Source organism: Haliotis asinina, chromosome 6 (assembly GCF_037392515.1).
Source record: "Haliotis asinina isolate JCU_RB_2024 chromosome 6, JCU_Hal_asi_v2, whole genome shotgun sequence".
NCBI classification, from domain to species: Eukaryota; Metazoa; Mollusca; class Gastropoda; order Lepetellida; family Haliotidae; genus Haliotis; species Haliotis asinina.
In genome coordinates this window covers 31,412,750-31,440,519 of record NC_090285.1, presented here as the reverse complement: position 1 = coordinate 31,440,519, position 27,770 = coordinate 31,412,750, and the positions used below count along the sequence as shown (strand labels likewise).

Below are 27,770 nucleotides of genomic sequence, written 5' to 3'. Positions count from 1 at the left end.
AATTTTCAACCAGATCACAGGACTGGTTTGATGAAAAACTCGTCAGCACTGACAATAACTTACCCGCCCACCAAAAAATACTAATTTACTTAGTATAAATAAATTATCACTAAATATTGGGAAAAAATAATAATAGTGCAAGAAATGAATTTGCTGTTTATTTCCGATTTAATCATATATTTTTTCGAGTGAAATAATAATTTTCATAATCATGAAATATGAATATCTTCACATACATGTCAAAATTTTAACCCGACCGTCAGACAGGTGAGTTTGGGAATCTGGCACTCCGTGTTGAAAATAAGCTGTACCGGGCCGTTGGACAGGCAGGTAATTCGAACCATTTTACAGCTGCTGGTTTTACCCGTGGGGTGTTTACTGTCGGCTTATTGTTGAATTGGAAATGTAGATAGCCATACTTTATAACTATAAGTCAGGAACAATTACGTGCTTATTTCTGACAAGAGATGTTAATGTAACGGGTCAGGGTGTACTTCTTATAGTTGGATTTACCTACACAAGGAGGACTTGTAAACCCCGTTTAAGGCAGGGAGGATAAGAATATATCTGTTACTTGCTGTTTAGAAAATGTCTTACTGAAGGTATTACATACTTCTGGTTGCCTATATATGATCATAACATTTGGTTTTCTTTTATGAATAGTACTAAACGGTACAGGAAACGAAGGGAGACAATCGCTGTAGAAATTAACAACGCCCACTGATGGACGTGTCGTACAGCTGTGGTGGGGCGAGAATCCACCTGTATGAAAGTGACTGGGTCGGCAGCCTAAGCCAACAGTACGGAAAGAGTTCCTTCCGTTCCCTCATATTCTTTCGTACTACTAGCTTCGTCCGACAGTTTATTAAACACATTTTGTCACCTGACGATCTAGCCGAGTCAGCGAATCTTCGCTTCCGCCTTGGTGAGAAGTGTATGCGATGTGTAGGTCAGCCTGAAATACGCGATATTGCACCACACGCGTGTCACAACTAACGGGCAACACCAGTAACCGGTATATGTCCCTGAACACACTACTGCTTACTGGCCGTGCCGGGAAACTGACAGCTGCTTCGTTTGTATCAGCAGTGTATACAGTGGGGAAGGAATTTACCGTTCTAACTAACAGGTAGGCTGGGCACTGCGAATTACGAGCAATGTTGTCGTTTCAGATGACGTGGTCAGCTATTGGTGGTTACTGGATAAACCCGATCCTGTTTTTTACATGTGTAGTACAGCAAGTGAAGAATGCGGTCCTGCACGGCTTGAACCACAGTAACTGCTGAAAATGTGAAAATCGTCCTATTTATCTCACGAGGTCTCGAAGCATACATGGGTCAATACCGTTTTATAGATTGCTTTAACAGCCACGCAATGATAACACGCTAGTATTTACCGGTAAACTTTACGTATGTCGAGGTGTACTAAGTATGTCCACTAGTGTTTGGTTCAACAGTTTGTTAGTTTGTTCATTTTCGATTTCTTTTCAGATGTTTCATATGACTTCTAAATGTCTTGGAAGCAGTGCAGACTTTCCACATGGTTATTCAGATAGTAGGCCTAATACTTTCACTCCACATGAAGAATATATCAGTTGCGGTTAACCCCACTGGAATATGTGGTCGTAGCGTCATGGCTGTCCTGACACGGCCAGGACCTCGGACTTGTCACACATAGGGTTTTCCTTGTTTGTCACACTGGGCCGACAGATGTACTGGTGGGGGTTATCCTTGCTTGTCACACTGGGCCGACAGCTGTACTGGTTGGGGTTATCCTTCTTTGTCACACTGGACCGACAGATGTACTGATGGGGGTTATCCTTGCTTGTGGTTGGGGTTATCCTTGCTTGTCACACAGGGCCGACAGATGTACTGGTAGGGGTAACCCTTGCTTATCACACTAGGCCGAACTGGTGGGGGTTATCCTTGCATGTCACACAGAAAAAAAATCATGTTGAGTGAAAGACTGAAAACATGGAATCTTGCTGTGCATACATTCAGGGTTGTTGGGGGTCCATACGTCCATGTGTCTAGAACTCATCAGTATGTAATTTCTGAATGGTTTGCTCATTTCTTCAGTTATGCAAACACCGTGGGCTAAAGTTAGCGTTTCCTCACCTTGCCATTTACCTATTTTAGATTAAACCACTAACTAGCAAATATTGCAGAGACGGCAAACATGGGATGAATCAGGTGGTCATGTCATCTCATGTCGTATTGGTACAATCACAGGTTTGTCTGATCGAGTGATTACGTTTTTACGCCGCTTTTTACAATATTCAACCGATATTCACCAAAATAGGCTTCACGCATTGTACCCGTGTGGGAAATCGAACCCGGATATTCGACGTGACGCGCGAACACTTTACCCACAATCTACTCGTTTGTCAGGTAGAGACTGGACGATGCATGCACTCGTTAATATACCAGTCACCTAATAGAGTTGAATATTGCTAGCCGCGGCGTAAGGCAGTAACACTTACTTAAGGGGGACTCAGTTGGCCCATCATAGTGTACGTCACCGCAGTTCTCTGTTAAGGGCTGCTCAAGGAGAAGACACGTCTGGGTCCATAGACTGTGGATTCGAATTTCAGATGTGACTGGAGTATGCTTGCTAAAGTCTGCCACACCAGTGACCGTGTCGATCATTTCCGCCACAATGCGACTTCTTGCAACATATGCATCACATAAATGAACTGCCGGTTACATTTCACTTCCTTCTCGTGTGTCATCAGCGTATAGGAGAGCGACGATGTCCTGGTGCTGTTGGCTGCCTGATGTAGGTACTGGGCTGGTGTTTGGGGTGGTGCTGCTGCTGGCGTGGTGGTGGCGCCAGTCTCGAACCAGGAATCTCCCACCCGGACCCCCCGGACATGTCCTCTTTGGAAACCTCAAAGACTTCGGCCTAAGGCCAGAGATTAACTTCATGAAGTTTGCACTGCAGTACGGTCCTGTTTTCAAACTGTACTTCACAAACAGACTCATGATTGTCCTAAATGGATACGACGTCATAAAAGGTAAGAGAAACGACTTCACCTTTGTTATAAAATAGAGTTTTGCCATTAACCGTCTCTGTATTACCTGTATCGATGAATCATCAGTGCATGTTGATGAATATGTTGTCATACTAATATTTTACGCTGTCTTGCAGAGGCTTTGGTAGGCCAGGCCGACGCCTTCGCAGGCCGCCCCTCCCTCTACATCAACAACACTGTAACTGGGGTGAACGGGTTGTCTCAACTGCCGTACGGGGAGAGACGGCTGAAAGAACAGCGAAAGTTTGCCTTCTCTTGTCTCAGGGAGATAGGGAGGGTGGGGAAGATCGAGCTGGAGGAGAAAATCGTCCAGGAGATGGAGGTGAGCAGGTTGTAGGCATCCTGGACACTGTTACAGCATCATGTCAAGTATGCAGCAACTCGCTTCTGCAGATAAACATTTGTCACAGAGGGTATATTGACTGTCCAGTAGCCGGCAGTAGAGGCATGTAGATCAAATGATGATACATTTTAGCTGTTGAGAAGTGTACAAATATTGTGTCCTTTTGATAGGTGCTGTCATCCACATTCGACAAGATGAAGGGGGAGCCGTTCGAGCCTTACCCGGTCATCTTCAAGGGTGTCTCCAACATCATCTGTAACATTTGCTTCGGGTCACGGTACGTCTTTCCAGGGAGCCTATATAGAGAAGGAGAACTCCTCGAAAAGTCGCTGAACGTATGTCTTGGGTCATTACGTAACCAGTGTAGCCAAGATGGTGGCAGCGTAGTATTTAAGACTGAACCCGGTTTATTTTCAATAGCTGATTAAGTTCGCTGAGTGTTGTAACAACTGAAATCCTACATGTAGAAGATAGGTTAACTATTTTGTCACTTCAGTTTACGTCAAATAATTGGTATTAGTGTCCGTATTAGGGCAGTAGATCTGTAGTTAAGTTTCATGTCAGTATGTTATAGCTCACTGGCTTCTATTCTCGATTCACCGCGAGGATAGACTAAATTGCGAAGATAAAAATTTCTTTCAAACATTCGTATAATTTTTAGGAGAACATACCTTTGCTTGAAAGGTATTTGCAAGTAATAGTGACAATTTTATGACTTAAAAATTGTTAGGGTGTGATTGAGGTGTGTGAAAAATATGACTTCGCCGATCTTTTCTGATCCGCCTTTGAAATGCTACACGTCGTTGTTTGAGTGTTTCTATTTATTTCTTCAAAAACATCTTTCACATACACCATGAATTCATATGAGGGGAATCATATGAGGGGAATATACTATCAGGTGAATTGTGTTTGCAAGTAACAGTGATAAGTTCATAATCAAAGAAAGAATGTTAGGAGTAGTATAGGGAATGATAGTCCGAAAACACTTTTCAAAAACCCCTCTAAAAAGCCTCATTTACTAAATGAGGCTTTGGTGGGACCCTTAGCTCTTGCTATTATTGCCCCTACTACAAAGCCACGCCATCACGTTTACCGTGACTTGGCAGGCGGTAACACTGTGCCGTACGGTACGATCAATAATTCTTCTCTTACAAACCCCCTACCCGGCCCATCCCTCAAGTAGTACAAGTTAGGTTCGTCGGCTTTTATATCCACTTTATCTATGTTGTAAGTTTTGACTGACCATATAGGATCGGTGGCTCGCTTACGGCTATCGCCCTCGTGTTCCCCCGGCTGGTATAGATACCTAACTAAGGTCCTATCTGGTATCTGTTTCTCCTTTCCACGCAATGGAGCAGACGACTCTGCTAACACTGATTTTAGTTTGATAGCGTCTGCCGGTTTCTTACCAGTGAGCCGGGTTACTTCATGGTTGATTGCCGACACCACCTCGGGTAACCTCGCTACCCATTCAGTTGATCGTTTTCCAGTGGTTGTCATTTCCCTAGCATATTGATGGCCGAACAAGCGCTCAGCCAAAGTCCTATTAAATCTCTCAACTATAGCTTGGCTGCGATGGGCTCCGGCCGTACCACGTCTGACCTTTGTATCGTGTTTGGCTAGCAGTTGTGAAACGGCACCCATGAACTCCCGTCCTGGATCAACTTGCAGCTCTGTTGGCCAAGTCAGCGGGCTGCGTTTGTATATGCGTTCTAATCCTTTGGCTACTTTGGCCGAATCTTTCGTGGTCAAGGGTTCGGCTTCCTTGTAACGACTGGCTACATCCACTACGGTTAAGGCATACTTGTACCTCTTATCATGAGGTAGGAACAGTAGGTCTGCCTGGTGAATGCTATTAGGTATGTTAATTCCGAAACTCCTTCTAGGTACGTAGCGTGGCGCCGGCAAATAGATCTGCCACAGGGCTTGTTTTTCAAACCACGCTTTGGCTTTCTCTGGTGATACTCGCGCCATTTTAGCTAGCTTATCTACTGCGCTAGCTCCTTTCCAATATCCACGCGGGCTGTAATAAATAGCCTCAAATTTTTTCATGTCCATACGCGTATGTGTTTATACCATCAATAGCTATCCAACGTTTCGTGTCCATAGGCGATAGGGACGTCTTGTTTATAGTCAGTCCGTATATCTTATGTCCATCACTTCTAAGCGTGTTCATCTTATGCCTAAAGGTACGGGTTTTGAACAGGGCCTCCTTGAATCTGGCGTGTTTGATGTGTTGTTTCACCACATACTTCTTAACCCCTTTAGCTTTTCGGATCTCACTATTGTCGGCTTTCAATATGGAATACATCTTAGGTCTCAAACCTATGTACTCAGCTATTGGCGTGCCAGCACACTCGTCCTTCATCTTACCTAGGACCTTTTTATTTACCGTGCTGTGTATAGTATGGGTCTTAGGATAGTCGCTGGTGTCGTATAAATCGATGTGTTTTTTCATGTCCTCGTACACGTCCTCGGTTCGAATCTCCATCAGCAGGGAATCCGTGTCAGTGTACAGCACTTCGCACCTGTCGCCGTACTGTTTCTTGAGCTCGTTGTAGTAAAAGTCGTACATCAGGTGTTTGGATAAATCGAGGATACTCATCCCAACGTAAACAGGTCGGTTGAATTTTATGTGGCTTTTCTTCATGTGTATGGCAACTAGGTCGTCTGTGAATATTTTATTACGGTTGAATGCCGGACTGGCTATCAATTTCCTGAGCTTGTCTTCCTCACTAGATCTAACCAGTTTCACGGTTACGCGTTTCCTCAGGTTTTCCATAGTCTTACCAAACACCGAGTTGTTCATGAGCTTGTAGAGATTTTTCTCAAAATCACTGGTGGCTTTTTTTCGTAGGTCTGTGTTCATTCTGATGTAGGGCTCCATCCATGGGCTCTGGTCGAACATGAGCACCCTGTGTATTTTGGTCAGCCTCATACCCAATGACAGGTACAGCTGTAGGTTGCGATAGTGAACTATGTACTTGGTCTTATTCATTAAGTTAGGCACGAGTTTCTCAACGTCCGCCACACGACCACCTGACAAGTTATGTTGGTACTCAGACATCCAGTCTGTGTTAACCTTCATACGTTCGGGCGCAAGGGGATAGCTGTTGTGCGATGTGTGTAATTCCTTGGGATACTCTAAGTCAACTTCGAGGATATACCCTTTATTCGAATCTGATGCAATGCTCATAACATCAACGTTTGGTACCCATTCGAATCCTCCTGTAGGTAGATACTGGCTCATGGCCCAGCCGTATAGGTTATTTGCGTCGAGGTAGAGAATGTGATTGGTTGGTTTGTTAGGATCGTAACCTTTCACGTATTGATTATTTGCTTTAGCGTATCGTTTGGATGCCATGGAAATCCCACCTCGCAAGCCTTTCTCAATGAATAGGTGCATGTCGTAATCTGTAAGCAATTCTAAATTAACTCCTGTCTTTTTAAGCAAGGCGTCCCACGACAGACCTGGGCTGGTGTAATACCATGCGGGGTCGAGTTTATACTGCTTGAAACATGTTTGCCGAAACGTCTCGAACACGTCGGCTAACAGCAGTACATCTGTCCTCAAGTACAGATCGTGATAATCGCCAAGGTTCTTACAACCCAGTTTATTCCATACGTTAATCGCGTGCGAGTAATCGTCTCGTGAGACGGACGCCTCATTCAGCTTGCTATAAAAGCAGTCGATAGGAGGTAGTCTGGTCTCGGTGAACTTAGCCCAACTATCCATGTACTCATATGGGTACACACCCTTCCTCATGAGCAGGTGTCTAGTCTCGGCGTCTGTGTATCGATCTGTGATAGGGAAGGTATTGTTGGCCTTGACCAGACTGTCGAGTGACGACAGGAGGAATTGAAACGAGTCAATGAACCTAAGTCCGTTTAAGCTGAAGGAGATGTATCTCTCCATGTTGTTTGGGATGCACGATATATTACCATCGATTTTCGCGATGGCCTGCATGATCAAGTGAGAGTCGTATCCTCTCAAGTTGTGAAAGACAACGGGGATGTTTATTGTCTTAGGATTGATTTTAAGCTTGAGGTTGCACGCGTTGTGAGCGGCGCCTCTATACTTACCAGTTATGTGGCAGTGATCTCTCACCGAATCACCGTTAAGTGGTGAGTCGCACACGTGACAGTTAGTGCTACTGGCGTGAGCTAGCTTGTCGGCTCTGGTCATACGCATTGGAGCGATTTTATACAATGCATTCCTAATAATTTTTTCTTCCTCCTGCAAGCACTTTAGAAACCTTTCAGCCGCGTCAGGACCCCTATACACTACCGGAGCTTTCGTTTCCCCGTCACAACGGACGACAATGTATCCAAACGAACAGGCTTTATGCTCTTGTGTTTTGTGTGTGAAACTCCCACTAGTGGATGATTCCCCAACCACTAAAGCTTCGAAGTCGGCGTATATTATATAAGGCACAGACATTTGGTTCTTGTGATTGTCGAATTTTAGGATATTTTCACCTTCCTTAGGCATGTCGACTCGTATGGCCGTCTGCCCAACACCTTGGCAATCCTCCAGGTGGGATTCTAATAAATCGGCCTGACTGAAACAGTGTAGGCATCGTACACAAAAGTGTTTTTCCCCAACGTGTTTCGACTGGTCGTGCAACAACCGGCTGAGATGTTTTATCCACGTGTAGTGATACTTTTCACCTTTTTGAATCATGAATAAATTAATAACTTGACAATCCTTCACCGGGCTGACCCTGTGTACTATTGTTGTGTTACCTTCGTGCCCAAAGACATTTATAGCCAGATTATTCTGTTTTTCTACTTTAGTGATCTGGGATATTGGGGTGGGTTCATCTATACCATCCCAGTTGAGCCCATCGTCCTGTGGATAATTAGAAGGCCTGTTCGGATTAGTGGCAGCTGGAAATAAGGCTGACCTGATAGATAACCTCAGGCAATCGTTTCCTCTATTCTTAACGTTTACTATGGCTTGTTTGTTCTTATAGTAGGGAGGCAAGGCTAGGTATGACCCACCTCTGAACGGCACGTATTTAGCTATATCTAGATAGACGTTATCGATTTTATCTACAGCCCACCCGGACCCCATGTGCGTGTAGCGTTCTAGGTATTCTCGTATCTGCTGAAAACTATTATCGATCGATGCGTCAATGGTCTCTGCATGTGTGACGACCTCTTGTTTGCCTCGGAAGTAAGGTTGAACATACTCAGTGGTACTCCCAACCTGCTTATCGAGCGACATTTTCACTGTGATCTGAAACTTGATACTTCCTAGATTATTTAGTTCCTGGTTGACCTTATCAGCTATCAGAGGCTTAATATCTGTAATGTCTATGTTTCTATCAATGTGCATGCGCCAACCTCTCAAATAATTGCCTACGGCGTGCTCAGTGCGCACAAACTGTAGGTCAATAGCTCTATTCTGTCGTAATAATTCTACAAGCTGTGGTTTTCTCATACGAGAATACCCGCCTAAACCCAAATCGTGTGCCTCGGCTTTCAGTTGTTTTACAGTTGGACGTGCTACTGGGGCATGTGATAACAATGTGGTTAACCCGGCTTTCCCCAGTTTTGAATAACCCGTGTATCCAAGCTGTTTCGCTTGAGCTTTTAACTGTTTTACCGTAGGAGGGACTTCTAAACCTAGTAATCTCAACAATGCTGACTTCCGCATTCTAGAATACCCGATAACACCTCTCTGTTTTGCGACCCTCTTGAGCTCGCGCACAGTAGCCATAGTGTTTACACCTAAGAGAATCAATGTCTAATTGGTCGACAGTAAAGGGGAGGTAACTCTTAAAAAATATTTTCTGGTGGCCGGGTACAATTCTAGACATTCTGTCAAATCGTCCCACGTACCTGGTAAAATATATAGTGTGGCTGTTTCAATCCAGTACTCGCCTTGGGTATAGTATTCCTTGTATTCACTTATACTCGAAAAACGTTCTATATGGTATTGAGACGCGATATCCCGCTCCCATTCGAAGGGGCGAGTATACTTAACACCCTCTTTAATCCATACCACGTCCACTATTATCTTAAATCTGAAGCTGCCCCATAAGGCCAGTTCATATTTGAATATGTTTTCCACAGACATAGCTATACGTAGGTGTGTATAATCTCTAATTGGAGTCTATCTTGAGCAGTCGCCTACGTTCTTTTATGTAGCCTTTTTTATTCTCGTATATGAGTTGATGTCTGACTACGTTCGCTCCGTGAGCTTTACATAAACAGTAGTGCCCTTTAACCCCGATACCACACACAGAACACGTGTAGTTAGGACTTCCCATATGGAAACAACAGAACCCCTGATTCCTGCATTTCCTACCACAGGCCTCGGTCTTCCCCATAAGTATATATTCACATCGGTATGGAGCGGGTCTCATGTTTACTTATATAGGTATTTTAGTTTAATTGCTTAGCAACCAACGCAGTAGCTGCTATACCCAACACTATGAAGCCCAGTTCACGATTCATTTGTCCCTTGGATGGTGTGTAGTACTGAGCGAGTGTGGGTTTATTGAGCGGTTCCAATTGTTTACCAGTTAGTAGATAGTATTCTTTCATTGCTTCATCGACATCGTTGAATGTTTGAACGGCATGGTTTTCACGCGTGAGTTGTTCGTTAATAAAATCGATCCTCTGGAGGCGTTTTTTAGCGTACTCAGCCTGTGCTCTTTGTAATTTCTCAGTAGCGAGATCGTGTCGCTTCCTTTCTTCCTGTATTTCAGCCGCGTGATCATCTCGTAGTTTCGAGAAGAGGAAATTACTCCCGGAAAATGCCAGGGCATTCACTAACGCCCCACCAACCATCATAGCTATCGTGGCCATCCCTATATTTATTTCATTATATTATCAGGTATTATTCCTTGTTTTACTAGGATGTCTTTTGTGGCCATCGCCATACCAAGGTTCATTATGAGCATACCCATATCCTGCAGGTTGAAATCTAGCTTGATAGTTGGTTGTTTAAGCACCATTTTAGTCAACCGAGCGTACCCTACTGCTAGACTGGCTACCACTGTGGCGTGGTATGCGTCGTTGACGAACGTTTTCCCCTCAGACATTATGTATATGATATAAAAATATTAAAATTATAACATGATATGCGGGTCGACGGTGGGGGTACCCCCCACAGTGGGGCCTGCCGGCGGCGTGGGGGTATCCACCTCACGGTTAGGGTTTCCCTCACGTGTATATAACCACGAGATAGCCAAGGCAGCAGTTACGCCTACAGCCAACAACAGTCGGGTTGGATTGGTCACTTTATGTTGGTTACACCACCGTTTTTTACCGGCAGCTACTCTCTTAGGATTCTTCTGTCTGGTTACTGTTGAAGTGGTCTCCACCGTCACTGGTTCCTGTGAAGGGGGTACCACCACTGGGGTCTCCTCCACTGGGGTCTCCTCCTGTGCAGCATCCATCTATACTATTATTATTATTCTTTCTCTCAAATTGGCAATGTTTTGCTGTGATAATCGCCGCCGTCACTGGAGCCAACAACATACCATATTTGTGGTACAGCCCGCAGCTGATAGAGCTCACGGCGTGTTCGATAAAAGGGTCTTTCTCGAGGTCCTCCCACAGGTAAAGTCGGCGCTCTGGTGGAATGGGAAGGAATTGTGATACAATACCGGTGTATATCTGAGTCATAGCCGATCCTATTGTCTTTGTCATTTCTGCTCCGAGCCGGGACTCGTATCTAGCGTACAGCTTATCGATTTCTTCGGCTGACATTTTGTGAATTTTATCCGGGGTGTAGTCTCCAAAGTAATGTTTGGCTTTGCCACCAACAGCCAACGCCACCAGTTTCTCTCGCTTGTCATCAGTGGGGCCTGCGGGCGACAATTGTTCTAGCAATTCCTCACACTCCATCTTATAATATAACAAGTAAGATTTAGTTTTAACTATATAATACCCGATACAAACAAAACACAGAGAAATGAAGGTTAAGTTGCACACGACAAATACTTCAAATATCATAGCTATGCTTAGCATTTGCTTAGCTTTGCTTAGCTTTGCTTAGCTTTTACTTAGCTTTGCTTAGCAAACTATATATGCTACTGGTTGGTCGGTCTTTAGAACGAGCTTAGCGTGTTTAGTTTCAGCGAGCTGTTTCTTCACCCGTTCCCGTTCTAATTTACTCATCACATCGTTCTCTCTCAAACACTCCTCAAACGAATCCCTGTCCTTGCAGTGAAATAAGGCCACCCATCGCGTCTGCTCCCTGAGGTCTTTCAACACCGAGTTGAACTTCTGCGTTAGCACCCAGACGCTGTGATTTGCATGCCGGCCGGAGAAGGCCAGGTACGATAGCATGTCTCTCTTTTTTGTTATCTCGCGATTAGCGCTGCAGTCGTCCAGTATGAACAGCGTCGGTTCCCCTTTAAATTTCTCGTGAAGAGCTTTCAACCAGTCCTGCAGGCGTGTTCCAGGGTCGATTTTGTGTACGTCCGGGTCCGTCATCACCCAAGGTCGCGCGTACGTTTTATTCATGCTCAGAGTAGGGCACATGATAACAATGTTATCGAACACATCCTTGTAGTAACCCTCCAACATATCCAACACGAAAACGGTCTTCCCACAGCCAGTCTGCCCGCACACTATGGCGCAGTGTGGGTCAGTGGGTAACCCCAGGGGGGTGTGGGGGTGTGTCCCCCCCTCAATAGATGGCTTGCACGAATCTCCCATTGTCTATATTAAGTTGCGCGTCCATAATTACGTACAGATATAATTTCAACTTACCAGCGGTTTGAGCCTTCTTAGTAATCTGGATGGTTATCCCTTCGCTGCCGTTATCTATACGGCGCCCGCTACCGTGCAGTTTATCATCATCCGTGGATCGCATATCCAACCATAGGGCGTACTTGGTGGTCAGGTATTCACCGATCTGCACGGAGCCTAGGTCCAGGTCCTTTGTTATGTAATCCCCCACTGGTAGCTTTTTTATCTCATCCCACTGCTGGTGTGGTCTCATACCATGACTGAACAGCTGGTTGGGCACGCCCTCGATGGTCACTTCCACCTTTTCAATCTCGGGGTTGAAAAACTTCTCGCTGTCCCTCCGGAATGGATCATAATCCTCCACGGGGACGACCAGGATACCTTTCATCGATCGCGCCGGCACGTTCAGGTTGATATTCCACACAGTGTCGCTCTTATCTCGCACGACTGATCTATGTCTCAGTACTCGATCGTACAGGATAGCCATCTTCCCAGAGTACTGACTTCGAACCTGCCTGGCCAGCTCCGGGCTAGTGACCATGTCGAACTCCAGAGAGATGTTGTCTATGGAATAACTGGCCTCATCACCGTTCGGCGTACGCACTACTTTGCTATAGTCGTTAAACGTGAGCTCGTATTCTAGCCTATCACCCAGCGCGGCCTGGTAAAACGGCGCGTGTCCCGTAAGCAACTCGAAGTCGAGCGGCACGCAGAATCGATTCCCGTATGCTAGAGCGATGGCCTTTTCACCGTCCGATAGCTTGTCTTGCTGGTCTGTCGTGAAGACATACCCTATGCGCGCCCGGGTTGATTTGCTGATACCCTGGTACACATCATTGACTCGTTCTCTCTCGCTTTTCCAGAGATCCTTGTAGCAGTGAAACACGTCGCTGTCGTCGATGCTCAGCACCTCGTTACCGCTGATCTTGACGGTCGTTTTCTTGATGATAGCTCGACCCACGTTCCGCACTAGCTCGCGTTTGTCGTTGTCGGAGGTCAACGTGATATTGAACGCCAGTCGAACAGTGCCTGGTACAATGAGGTCATTCTCACCAAGGTTTGGAAATCTAACCAGCAGAGTTTGGTTCTGGTCTATCTTGCTGGGATTGTTGGTGATGGTCACCGACTGTCGCACGGCTCTGGCACCTAATGGCTCTCTCAATTTTCTGAAAGGATCTAATTTTCTACCGTACATTGTTATATATAAATAAAATATATTTAAATACTAATGGATGAAGACATACCTATGGATGAGATGCCGGGCGCTAGTGCCCAGGCATCCGATGTGCAGGAGACCTCATTTACTAGTTCACCATTGAGCCAACAACTTTTAGAAACAACGGTAAATGATTATTACGAAGGATTAAAAAGTGATAAAAACTACGTTGAACCACAGGGTATATACCATAAGAATTTTTTTATTGATAAAAAGGGTGTTCTACGTCTTAAGTCTGCCCCAAAGGTTGACCTCTTTAACAAGATCAATAAAAAACCACTGGCCTTGTCAACTCTAGCCAGCCGCAATGGTGGTGTTGAATTTATCCATGAACATCTAAACATACCTGATTACGGTGGTGCAATACCTAAGGCCGTTAAAGAAGATCTGCAAGCTACCAGATCCCACCTCACCACTATAGATGAAATGACGCCAGAGCGTGCTACAGAAGCCTCGGACAGCATAGAAAAACTGTTGAGCACCTACTGGGACAAACCGTTACCGGGATTTGACTTTCCGGTAAGGGAACTGCGCGGCTTAGACGAAGCCGTGAAACGCGTGCGTGGAGAACTCGTGAACAACATGGGGAAACTGAACGAAATCGACGAGCACATCGCTAGGGAAAAAACCAAACTCACCGAAACTGACGACGATGATATGAAGAGTCGTATCAATGAACGACTACGCGATTTAGAAGACGAGAGACGTACACGATTGGAAGCCGCTTCCTCGAATCGTGAACATCTTCGATCCCAGATCAGTCGCATTCGGGAAACAATCGATAGAATACTGAACGAAGATACAACTTTAGCCAACAGGATTCGGATATTATTCCGGGAGCAAGGGATCACCATCGCCAGCATTCTGACTGCATTGGGTTTCATCATATCAACCTTGGTGGTGTCACTGACAGGGGGAACACCTGTGGGGCCTGCCGGTGGGGGAACTCCAGGCGGTGGTGGTGGTGTTAAAGACTGGATCAAAAAACTCGGGGAAGGCCTAGCTAAACTGGCTGGTAAAGCCGCCGAAGCCCTTCCCGGCATCCTGGGTAGCATCGTCTCGTGGTTGTTGAGCGCTCTGTCTAAAACTGCCATGTGGCTCAGTCAAAACCTGTGGGCAGCCATCGTCGCCGTGGCGGGTCTGGTGTACGTAGCGGCTAAGAAATCTTTAACCAAATAAGTCCCAAAGTTACCCCACCAACCACTAAGGCTGTTTTATTATCAATATGCTGCTGATAGGTGGTGGAAACCCCCACACCCCCCGGGGGTACCTCCACATGAACTTTAGGCTCCGGAGGTGGCGCAACTATACCCGTTTCACGTGGTTGGGTATGTGGGATATGTGGGGTGTTAATATCGGGGTTGATACCCAACTTTTGGTCCGCCGTGGCTATGACTATTTTGTTGTTATAACCCACCACTTTTTTTATTCTCAGTTGCATATCACTCGGAGCCATGTACAACCCCACGCCGAACACGTAATTGACTTTCGATCTGGCGTATTCTAACACGTTTTGGTAACGGTCGATGGCCCGCGGGAGATCAACTGGAGAATTGATAGCATCCTCAACGTTGGAAACGAATTGTGTCTGAGCGTCGTAAGCAGTTCCCTTACCGAGGATGTTAGAACGCGTCATCGACTGCGCACCCAACACCGCCCACACGTACGTTCGAATCGAGTCGTTCAAGCGTATTGTACCAGCACGAGTGAATCCTTTCGATGTTTTTGAGATCATTTTAATCCAGGCTGTGGCTGCATCAGGACTGGTTTGTTTTATACAACTGACATGGATCTTTTCATTCGTTGTGGGGCCTGTAAATGTATGCCGGTTTGGGTTGTATGAACCATCTTTAGAACCGGCATAATATTTTCCGGACCTGTAGAAGTATACGAGAACTATACCGAGACCATGGTTCACACCAGGAAGGCGAAAGTCTTTATTCGTTGGAATCTCAAACTCCCCACAAATACGTTCATAAGCGCGTCTATCATAGGGGTTATTCGTCATACTCCACGCTTTATCTTGGGGAAGAGGAGCACTTATTTCCTTCAATATTCGTCTCGTTTGATAATAAATATGAAACAAAACAACCGCCTTACTCAGTTCGTCTATACCGTAGTCTGGTGTCACACCCGACCCTGTCGTCGCACACCACACAGCAAAGTTGAGTTGGTTCTGCCAAAACTGCATTGGGTTTTGATTCCAGTTTACCACCGCCTGCGCGTTATTAACGGACACGACATACTTTTCAAAGATATCAATAAAGGTTGTTTTAAACCCCGTACCATCTGCATTCACCACGATTTTCAAGTGTGCTAAATCCATATTATAATTTATAATTCATATATTATAATATGTACATAACACTTCCAGGAATAACGAGCGGTGAGGCCGTTCAGCTGACGCACGCGATCGATAACACGTCAGGTCAACTCGAAGTCGCACTCTGCGATATCACCTACCTACCGCAATGGACTAATATTAATATCAGCAACAATAAGCTGTTCGTCAGTGGAACTCGCAGTCAAATAACTGACGGCTACTACAGCGTGTGCTCGCTAAACGACGAGGTCTTCAAACCCCTTGGAGCCGAACTCAAGATGAACGACTCAAACGGCACAGTGGTGTTAATCAACAACGGAAGAACCTCCTTGAGGTTAGGCCGACCATTAGCGAGGATACTCGGTATGTCTCCTGACGAGATAAAACCAACAACAACCGTCACAGGCACGAAGTTACCCGACCTAGTACCGTACCGAGAGCTATACATTCATCTCGGTCAGGTGAGCACAACGTATAACATTCAAGGAGGCCACCCTTCCACTATATTGAGAGCAGTGCCGGTGAAAACTGAGAAATTCAACGACGGTAGAACTGAGTCGTTTTCACCACGGCAGTATAAGAGATTAACCCAGGGCAACATACCTGAGCTGACAATATCGGTGTTAGATATAAATCATAATCCTGTAAATATAGGATACCTCAGCTTAACGCTTCACGTAAAATGACCAGCGCACAAGGGCCCGGAGTGAAAAAATGCGTCAATATCGGGATCTCCGACCTCGGAGACACACGCGGTTTCGACGCTCCCGGAGTAGATGGTAAATCGTATGCCTTGCAACTAAAAAACAACATTTACAAACGCGTTGAAATCCCCTCCGGTGGAGCCCTAAGTGATATGATAGATACCACAGGAGCAACAGCCAACACTAAGTACGCCCTCGTCAACACCGGTGATGACAACTGGAGAATATACCCATCATTCGGAGGTAAACTGTTCGACTTAGACGATGTTGAGAGCACTACCGTCGTCAAAAACAAACCATATATGCTCGTCTTCACCGAAGATGACAAGTGGGTGTTGTTACCCGATAACAAATGGTTTCTCAATATTAGACTCGTCTCCCCTTACGTGTTCACGGATAACAAAGACAACCACCTAAACAAAGTCGTGAACAATGGAACCCTGCTCGTGGCTTACGTTCCAACTCAGAGACGTAGCATAGTCGTCAGCCCAGTCAACACTATAGCAGCCCACATGCTATCGAGTAAACCAGCCATACAAAACGTGAAATTGCAGTTGGTGTCTGAATTCGAAGGCGTGGTCAAGATACTAGAGAGTCTACCGGCAAACTCAACACTGTTCATCAAAGTCTACCTAGGGGAACCATCGGTGAATGATGTCGAGATCGTGAAGGGGATCAAACTCGGGTGGGTGAAACGTCACCAGTATCAAGTTTGCAACGTTTACGTGCGGGTGGGTGTCGACTCCAAGACCAGTCTGCAGGGGGTCAACGTGATCGTAGAAAACAAGATATCACTAATCAATATCTTCCTGCCTGACAACATACACTTCATGGGTATTAAGTTAACCCCTGAATTATTATCAGAAAACCAGTTGGAAATTATATCATAATAGTATAATAATGACTAGTCATCATCCCAACACTACACTTAACGACCTGGGAGATACGGAGGGATTCGATCAGCCTGGTGAGGAAGATGAATTATACATCCTACACTTCAAAGACAACGTGTACAGACCGGTGCCGTTACCAGATTTTACAAAACCTAAATGGCTGATCAACTTAACACCCACCTCACCTTATATCACAATAGACGAAAATAATTGGATCACTAAGATTAGGAACAACGGTATCTGGGCCGGGGATTTCATTCCGGAGAGGGGATTAGGACCCAGACAATCTGATGGTTACGACAAAAATGGGTTATCAACTTACTTCGAAAATAAATTAACATTTAGTAATCCTGAAATAATAACCCCCCCTTTCACACTCATCATAGAAGTCTTCTTTACGGATTCATTCGATGAAGACCCCCCAATAGTACACCAAATTTTACCCGGGGTGTCAATACGCTGGTCTTACAGAGACCAATATTGTCGTATTGTTATACAACAGGATACCACGGGTCCTATAAACCACTTAATAAGCCCCAGTGGGGTTTTTATTAGAATAGGATATTTTATTAGCCTCTCACCTATTGCCCTGACTAGTAGTCTAGAACTTATAGGCTTCAAATACATTGATAGATTTTTAACTGAACCCCAATTAAAATATCTTTCAAAATATATATTATAGGATGGGTCTGTACCCAGTCGTAGAGGAAGTAGCTAAGACGTTAGAAACCGTAGATGGGTTCCGCTTGAGGCAGTTATGTGATGTAAAACGTCAACTAGAACAAGACCGTGACACGCGGAAAGCACTATGTAAAAAATATAATAGAGCTTTCAATATCGTGGATGGGGCTGACACTACCCTTATGGCAACCAGTATGGGACTAGGGGCGGCAGGCGTTGGATTGTTAACCACCATCGTGGCTGCACCTATAGTGCTAGGTATTGAAATAACGGCTGGGGTGACAGGGTTGGTAGGGTTGGCTCTTAAGTTAGTATCACGCAGACTTAATCGTAAGGCATTGAAACACGACGAGATCAGGGTTCTGGCCGAAGCAAAACTCAACACAGTGAGTGAGCGAATTTCCACGGCACTCTCTGACAGTAAGATCTCAGAAGAGGAGTTTAGTTCAATCCTCTCTGAACTCAAAAAATATAACGGAATGAAACAAGATATTCGATCCAAGTCTCGTAAGTCTGCTATCAGCGAGGACGAGAAAAAAAAGTACATAGCACAGGGAATACAAAAAGCCCAGCAAGCCTTTATTATGAACACCAAAGAGATCGTAGGCGGTTCACATTAAACTGTTTCATTGATATAAACATAACATAGCCGTAAGCGAGCCACCGATCCTATATGGTCAGTCAAAACTTACAACATAGATAAAGTGGATATAAAAGCCGACGAACCTAACTTGTACTACTTGAGGGATGGGCCGGGTAGGGGGTTTGTAAGAGAAGAATTATTGATCGTACCGTACGGCACAGTGTTACCGCCTGCCAAGTCACGGTAAACGTGATGGCGTGGCTTTGTAGTAGGGGCAATAATAGCAAGAGCTAAGGGTCCCACCAAAGCCTCATTTAGTAAATGAGGCTTTTTAGAGGGGTTTTTGAAAAGTGTTTTCGGACTATCATTCCCTATACTACTTTAGGGTGTATTTGAGCTGTGTGAAAAATGAGACATATTGCCGATCTGCTCTGATCCACCATTGAAATACAACACGCCGATGTTTGAGTGTTCCTAGTTATTACTTCAAATACATCTTTCGCATACACCTTTAATTCTTATGAGGGGAATATACTATCAGGTGAAATGTGCTTGCAAGTAATAGTGATAGTTTCATAATCTAAAACATAATGCTAGGGTGTATTTGAGGTGTGAGAAAAATATGACGTATTGCCGATCTGATCTGATTCGCCATTGATGCTTGAGGGTTATGGTTCCATAACTTCTCTCTTTCTTGTTGATCTTATTATTTGACAAAACTGGAAAGTTGTTTTTGAACGCTTTGTGACAGGTTTACACTTTATTTTAAGGACAGTGTGACAGTGTCAGTTAACATTTTGTTAATGTCCATTCCATTCCCCACATGCAATAAGATATCTGAATTAATTATTAATGTAAACAAAAATGTCTCACAGTAGATTTTTTAAAAGGACAGTTCATATTAACACGTGTTCTCGCGATATTTTTGCGTTCTTTAACATGTTGTGGAAGGGAAGGCCGCGGTGTATCATTTATTCTTTCATTCATTCACATATGTACTCCTTTATTTTAATTTCGCTCTTAATTCTTACTATAATTCATTCATTTATTCATTGTAAAATTCCGACTGAATAACTGGCTGAAGGTCTGTTAAACACAACTGAAGTTGCGCTTGGAACGAGCCAAGTCACTGTGTGCGTTGGAGCATGACGAGGCACACGTTAATTAGTACAAATGGTAAGGAAAGCAAGCGAGTGACCTATCCCTGTTGTAGAGTATCCCAGGTCTTTCTAACAGGCTTTGGATTTACATGGGTTAACTTTGGTATGTGCATCTAGTCTGAAACAAGCAGAACTCAGTTTCTAGGATATGAAAGATAATCGTATTTGCTCGTGCCTTCAGTCACACTTCAGGCCACCCTGGAAAATGGCTGACCGCGGTTAACCAATATTGGCACTCACTCAGTACTGTTTACGGCTGCCCACAGGTTCGAGTATGATGACGAGCGCTTCCAGACGATGCTCGACACATTCGACCAGGAGAAAAACCCAACCAAGAAGGCGGCGCTCGTGCAGTTCGTTCCATGGCTCAGGTTCCTCCCTTCCAACCGAAAACTGCTGAACACGATCTACGACACGTGCGGGAAGTTTATAGGTGCATTTTCTATGTGCTCCTAGTGTGACAAGTAGAGATATTCCAAGTATATCAAGATGTTTACGACAATGTGTGTGCGTGCGTGCGTGCGTGCGTGCGTGCATGTGCATGAAGACGTTCGTCGTGTGGCTGTGTGTAACAAGAACGATGCCGAATGGTAACTCACTGATGTGTCTGTTTCTGTTTCTTTTACAGACGTAATAAAAGGAATAGTAGAAGAACACAAAAAGCATTTCCGTCCTGAAAACGAAGTTTTTGACGTCATCGATGCCTTCCTTTTGGAACAACACAAAGCGCGGGAAAACGGAGATCACAGCTCATCTTTTACAGGTACACATATGTTAGACCTATATCCTTTACTGTGTTTATTCTTACCACACACACGCACGCACAAAATCACACGTAAAGAATTTGTGTGTACAGTACAATATAAATTAAGTTGAAAACACAACGCTAGCTGCTTTTTCCGACATGTTTCATCATCCAGGGGCTACATATAGCTTATAGCTACATTTCCCAATGATTATGTCACATACCAAAGTAACCACAACAGAAGAATAGTTTGTTTTGCAAAACTTTATTCCTCCCCTTAAGATATAAGTAACCCCAATACCTATACTAAACTAATTCTACAGGTGCAAATACAACTAACTAATCTAATTACCTAACCTAGCTACATATACAGTTCTGTCTACCACTTATATTGCTAAAGTTCTAATAATACTACTACTACTACTAACTACACTAAAATCCTAATACCCTCACTAATATAGATAATGATTACATATAATCCCAATCAGAAACTAAACAATTGAACTAAATAATAATAAAGGAATTAGCCACTCAGAGAGAACACTTTCTCTTTACAATGTAATCAGAATGTCAGTGCACTTTGGTTCCACTTGGTGACGTCATGGTATTTGTGTGGTATCCCTCACACCCAGGCGATGGTTTCCCTCACGGAGTTTAAGGGGCCTGTGTAATGGTTGATGGCTGTGCCATCCACATCTCACATTACTAGGAGATACATGCTCCTTGTACAACAGGGAAGACTCTTGTCTGTCTCCTTACAGGCGGAGATAATACCCCTCTCCTTACTTTAAGGATAACCGGCCAGTTCCGGGACACTACAATACAATATAAGTAACTACAGTTACTCAGTAAGACATGTGTCAATGTCTTATACTTTATGCATGTACTTTACTCCGATTTACATATTTGAAAGTGGAACAGTTTTTGTGGAACGATAACATTCAAATTTTGAATGGCTTTGTGGCTATATAGTGTTACAATATGCACATATATCTAGAAATACTACATCAGTAAAACAATTTCTTGCTACATCTACTCAATCAATAAATACAAAAGTAATAATGATAATAAAAACTTACGCCAGCCAGCGTGAGATGCAATCCCATACAAAAGTTGAACCCATACAAGTGAACACAGTGGTGATTCTGGCTGACTGTCCAGATTACTACCCTTCCTCACTATTTATATTGACCTCCCATACCCAAGCTACTCAACACCTCTCTATTGTTTACAAATTAACACCCCAGCTCTCTGGCCATACCTGGTCACGCTTCCCTGAACATAACCCTGTTCCCATAGTATTACCGAACATAATCTAACAACAACTCCCAACAATATATAACACACTCTAACAATACCATACTACATCTATTTACAGTACCATAAACTAATTATATAAACGAAATCATCTGTGATCTTGACAGTACTCATCTGAACGCGAGACAAACGGTAATGTTACCTGTAAGTTCCTTTAGTCATCCCATATAGTGCCGATCGTTGACACTTTGCCTCAGCTTAAACCTCTTCCTGAGAGTATGTAAACCACACACTGAGACACATTGAACATATTGACTACTTCTCGCTGAAATATTCTACTCTGAAACATGTGTCTTTCACGCGGCCTTTGTCACGCTGGTCCCAAATACTGGAATAGATACTAGTACATCCTGTTACCATGGATAATGAAAATCGACCAAACTGTTATATTGCCTAATTCAGGAGAGTCATCCTCCAGGACCCCAAACTATGTAGCCAAGCCATGTCAGACTTATCTGTAAGCATTTAATCTGCATTCATAATCCTTATCACTTATTGTGTTGTCAGCCACCCTGTTCCATTTTATCAGATTCATAAATAACTGTTCCTGACATTCATGGCATCAGTTGGCCATCTCCCTTGCCCGTGTCTGCCATCACATCAACTGGTCCAGGAAGTGGCTTTGTTACTCTGTCCATTGCTGAATCTTCGCCTGTCCATATATATGTATATGCTCACATCTATTTGTCAAGAGTGGAGTCTGGTATTCCGAATGTCTGCGTAGGGGTGACAGCGAGCAGGATTATGCTGCTGGGAAGAAACGCCCTGAGGTTAGCTGGAACTCCGCTCACCGCATTCATGTATACTTGTTTGTCATGTCTTGCATGCAAGCAACTAAAGAAGTTTGAACTCAACTATTCATTTGTCTTCGTCAACGCACATTTCATCTTAATTCTGAGTTAATTCTCCAGATGACAATATTCCACGCGTTGACTAAACTAAAGGTCCATAGCGGTTTAACGACCTTTCTACGAAGCATGAAAATGAGAAAGACCCCAGTTGCACAGTGGAACTGCAATGATGAAGGTCTACAGAGATGACAGATTGTGTTTCCGAAAGCGTGTCATTTCCGGACGCCGTTTTCAAAACAATTGCCGATCAGCATCATTCAACAAACACCTACCGTGTATGTTCTCGGCATTGTGCCCTGACCCACAGGCTTTTACTTTCGTGCAACAAAGCCCAGTCAAGCAGGTTTTAAATGATGATAATATCAGGATTATTGGCCTTGAAATGATGACAATATCAGGATTATTGACTTTGTTAACCATTGAATAAGGTACTAGTCATTTGCTGTAGGGATGGGGCTTGGGTTATTCTTAGGACTCACAAACACCCTTTCCCAACCCATCTTTAAACAATTGACTGCCCCTTCATAATGTTCAAGAAGTAAAAGGAAATAGTTAATATGCCCTCAATACATATGGACATAATGGGCAACCATATCACCATGGTTTTGTACCAAGCTCCGACCGCGGTCTCTTTGATTTCAGCAGTGGTGTATTGTATAGTTACACCACAGTTTTATGCTGCCTTCGACAGCAAATCACCGATTGGCTCTTTGCAATTTTAGCCACGCCCGCGTTTAACAAGCAAAACTGTCCGTCTCAAATGGATGTATATCTTCAAAAAGACAACTAACATTTGTTTACCCTTTGTGGGAAACATTACATTACATGGGAGGATTCCAAGAGACTGATGTCATCAATTGCATCACCTTCAATTTCGTCCATTCGTGACAGTGTAATGGGTCCATAGCACTATTCCACTCGCGACTGGACATAGCGGCACAGAGTGATTTTGAATTCAAATATCCCGGGTAGAATTCAAATTTTAAATGTTGAATGTGGGCGTGGTACAAGGCAATTACTTCCTTCAATCACTCGAGCTTGGTCCAGATACACTAAGCCTGGTCACTGTTGATTGGTCGATGAATTTGCGTATTGGGCTACACCCTCGACAATTCATCAACCAATCACCAGCGACCAGGCCGTAGTGTATTTGGATCAAGCCCTCGTATTAGAACGGCGGAACAGCTACATGAATGTATCAGCCATCTGAATTGTGATACTTGCACACTAATAATACAACAAGTCTGTTAATAGATGACCAGCTCAACTGGTTCCTGGGAGACATGTACATTGCCGGAAGTGAGACTACCACTCGGACTCTCGTCTGGTCTTTGGCGCTGCTGGTGGCCCATCCAGAAGTTTACAAACGCATACAAGAAGAAATCAGTGACGTCATTGGCGATGCGCGCAGTCCGAAAATGAGTGACCGACACAAGATGCCATATATGGGTATTTATGGTTTTATCGTTTTGCCATGGAGCTACGGTTAGGTTTACAGATTGGTGGTACATTGGTGAAAGTCCCCCATATGATTTCTGCTGTATTTGTCCCAAGTACAGTGTTATACAAGGAATTTTTACTAGTTTTTGAGTCGGTTATGTATAGCAAGCAAAATGTAACTGCTTCACCAAACAGGCCTGGTTATGAGGAAATTTTGCTTTTTCGAAATATTGCTTTTTTGTATCTTATTGGCACTTTAAAGCTAGTATTACTGTCGGTTATTGGAAATTTGATGAAAATGTATCACTATCCGAATTTTCTTTTTCAGAGGCAACTATACTTGAGATCCTGCGTTTCTCAACTGTGGCACCATTAGGTAAATGTGTTGTAACAGACAGCATAACAGGCACACACAGGCAATCACTCACACAATCACACACAGACACCGTGTAATAACAGACTAAAACACATTAATGCCAATCCATCTGCCGTCACCCTGTTCATCTAGTCATGAACAACAAACAGTTCAGTCGAAGTCTTCATGGACAACAAATAATTTAGTTAAAAGTTACATGGACAACACATAGTTCAGTCGGAAGTTACATGGACAGCAAATAATTTAGTTAAAAGTTACATGGACAACAAATAATTTAGTTAAAAGTTACATGGACAACACATAGTTCAGTCGGAAGTTACATGGACAGCAAATAATTTAGTTAAAAGTTACATGGACAACAAATAATTTAGTTAAAAGTTACATGGACAACACATAGTTCAGTCGGAAGTTACATGGACAGCAAATAATTTAGTTAAAAGTTACATGGACAACAAATAATTTAGTTAAAAGTTACATGGACAACAAATAGTTCAGTCGGAAGTTACATGGACAGCAAATAATTTAGTTGAAAGTTACATGAACAACAAGCAGTTTAGTCGAAAGTTACAAAAACTAATTGATTCAGAACCATTTGTACGGCATGGCAGAAAACTGTTGTGTAACGGATGCACCAGTAACACACTAATCCTTCAGTAGGTCCCGTTAGTAATGTAAGGGTGTGTCCGTGTTCTGCGCGGTTCGTCACATTATATCCTTCACAGGAACTGTGTATTCACATTTGATTGTATTGCCTTACAGCTGTTCCTCACGCGACAACGCGTGATGTTCTTATTAACGGCTATAACATCCCTAAAGACACGTTTGTGTTCATCAACCTGTGGTCAATCCACCACAGCACCCACACGTGGGCAAACCCGAGCAAATTTGACCCCACCCACTTCCTGGACGCAAATGGTCAGGTGCAGAGACCAGAGGCCTTTATGCCCTTCAGTGGAGGTAGGTGGAGTAAACGTGTTGGGGTGATGGCCGTTTTGATGACTATGTCACCATATATCTTGTTATATCTTTATAGTATTAGAGCAATAAAAGCCCATACACGGGTATTATGATCTTACGAAATGAACTGTTCATGGAAAGATCTGACTGCAGTTGAAGTCCCTATAATATGCATCTGCTGGTTTTGATAGGTGTAGTTGCCTTCTGTTTGGGAAGTGTTCCGGTTGAAATAATGATTATACTCTTCAGAAGTGTAACCACATCATTGATTCTCATAAGGAACGCCGTTTCGTTAATTGTAACAGGTGCCCGTGTCTGTCCTGGTGAGTCTCTGGCTAAGATGGATACCTTCATGTTCCTTACAAGCCTTATGCAGAAGTTCAGCTTCAGCCTTCCTCCAGGAGCGGACCCACTGAAGGCTGTACACAGTGACCTTGGCACCGGCCTGCCCCCGCCCTTCAAACTGACGGCAGAGAGACGGAAGTGACTAGAGAGCTGTCTCGTGAAGGAGATGTAATAAACATGTGACGGGATATGTGTGGGATAAAAGTGTTGTGTGCTGAACACTCAGTCGATGTCAGCAAAAGTATGAAATCCTCCAACAAACCGCGCGACTTTATGAGACAACTGACTGGCAAACTAACGTGAACTCTCCCATTAATACTGCCATCGTATCCTCGATGACAGTCTTCCGAGAGTTTCTTTTGGTATTAAGGTTATGATCACGCAGTGTCATGGATGTCAGCGATTACTGGGGATGGGTTGAACTCCACTGCTCCAACAAGAATATTGAGCGAGTTTGATTTAACGCCGCTTTTACTTTAACGGTATTCAGTCACAAAGAGTACTTGGGTGTGTTGTAAGGATCAGTGAGGATCACTGGTAACAGTCTGTCAGGAACACTGATGTGGTCTTGGGTGCGATGCAAGATGTGTTCAAGGAATAAACGCTTAACGCCGCATCTGCCATGTTGCAGGTATTGATGGCGCAGTGGAGTAGCTGTCCCACTGAACGGTATGGGACAAGTGAGCTGACATGGGTTGTTGGTTTTTGTTGTTCAGATATCACTGCTGTGACAGGAGGTATGGAACAGAGAGTAAAATACGTCTATTTGTATTATTTCTTTCTTATCGAAGTCATTTTGGTATGAATCAACGAATATGTATACCAACACACGCACCTGTGCCCTGTATATTGTCCAAAAGCAATGGATGATGTCTATTTACTTGACTCATGCAGTATGGCAAAGAAAGACAAACCCAAGCTAGAGGTTTCAGTTAAACCTTTAACATGAAATTCTGAAAAACCTCAGTTTTTTGTAGCAGTTGTGGCTTTTCGATATCGTGAAAAATACACTTCCAGTCTATAAAAGTGTCAAGTTCTCTTCCCCATGTATTGCAAACAGTAGGGAAACTGGCAGCGGACATGAATTTATCATAGAGGAGTCAAGATCCTTTACAGGGATTGTTAATATCATTCCAAGGGCATACAGTTTTAATGTGAGAAAAATCTAGGGTAAAATTTGTAGTTTTGTTCTCCATACCCTTGGGATGTTAAGTAAGAAGTGATTGTAGTCAAGTATTGTGCCCTGTATATTGAAAAACGTTTTTAGGTTTATGAATGGAAGTATCCCTTTTCTTCATAGAGATCTTTGACATAAAACATTCTTTTGTGAAACCAGTTTTTAATAATGAAGTTTGCGTCGTGAAAATTACTTAACCAAAGCGGTTGCATTTAGATGTGTTAATGTCGTCAGTGTTAACCCAATGGGTCTTTACGTGTCTACTCCACGGCTATAGAACATCATTCCAAACGGGGTTTTTAACTTTTAAAACGTGATATCTGCACTGAAATGGATGATGTAGTCTAACCGAAAACCACAAAGCTCATCCTGTTTGTTTTGAATTATATTTTGAAGACATGAAATTTTTAATGATTCAATGAATTTTCAATATCAATAGTTCTCAGACCACCATTTTCATATTTTCGTATAAGATTAATTCGGTTTGTCTTTTAGCTGTTCTATATAAACTTGAAACAAATAGTGTTCAAGTCTGCGATAAAGTCAGATAGGGGGCAGGTATAAATGTCTTGACAACTTTTTGTCTGACACGGTGTGAGTGAGCGAGTTTAGTTTTACACCGTTTTTAGCAATATTCCAGCAATATCACGGCAGGGGACACCAGAAAATGGGCTTCACACATTGTACCCATGTGGGGAATCGAACCCGGGTCTCCGGCGTGACGGGCAAACGCTTTAACCACTAGGCTACCCTACCGCCCCCTGATGACACTGAAGAGGTCTAAAAGTTGTGTGAATACAAAATTTATGGCTATCATAAAAAAGAGCTTGAGGATGTATAGAATGCATGAGAATTATAGTTGTGAGGTACAAATTAGCATAATAAAGGGATGCAACCCATCCCCCAGGATGAA

At 43.7% G+C, this 27,770-nt stretch overlaps 1 protein-coding gene across 2 annotated transcripts; it reads left to right on the top strand.

Moving 5' to 3' along the window:
- Positions 1-700: 700 nt before the first annotated feature.
- LOC137286225 (cytochrome P450 2U1-like) lies at positions 701-27,012 on the top strand. 2 transcript variants are annotated; one of them, XM_067817952.1, is made up of 10 exons: positions 701-1,129; positions 2,735-3,016; positions 3,151-3,356; positions 3,548-3,654; positions 19,916-20,082; positions 20,278-20,412; positions 23,817-24,011; positions 24,331-24,378; positions 25,138-25,335; positions 25,641-27,012. In XM_067817952.1, exons 2-10 carry the CDS (start codon positions 2,752-2,754, stop codon positions 25,820-25,822), a joined length of 1,503 nt encoding a protein of 500 aa, XP_067674053.1. In that variant the 5' UTR covers positions 701-1,129; positions 2,735-2,751; the 3' UTR covers positions 25,823-27,012. The 2 variants fall into 2 exon arrangements, with proteins under 2 accessions (XP_067674053.1, XP_067674054.1); XM_067817953.1 differs by having other exon boundaries at positions 701-800; positions 25,641-26,706.
- Positions 27,013-27,770: the final 758 nt, after the last annotated feature.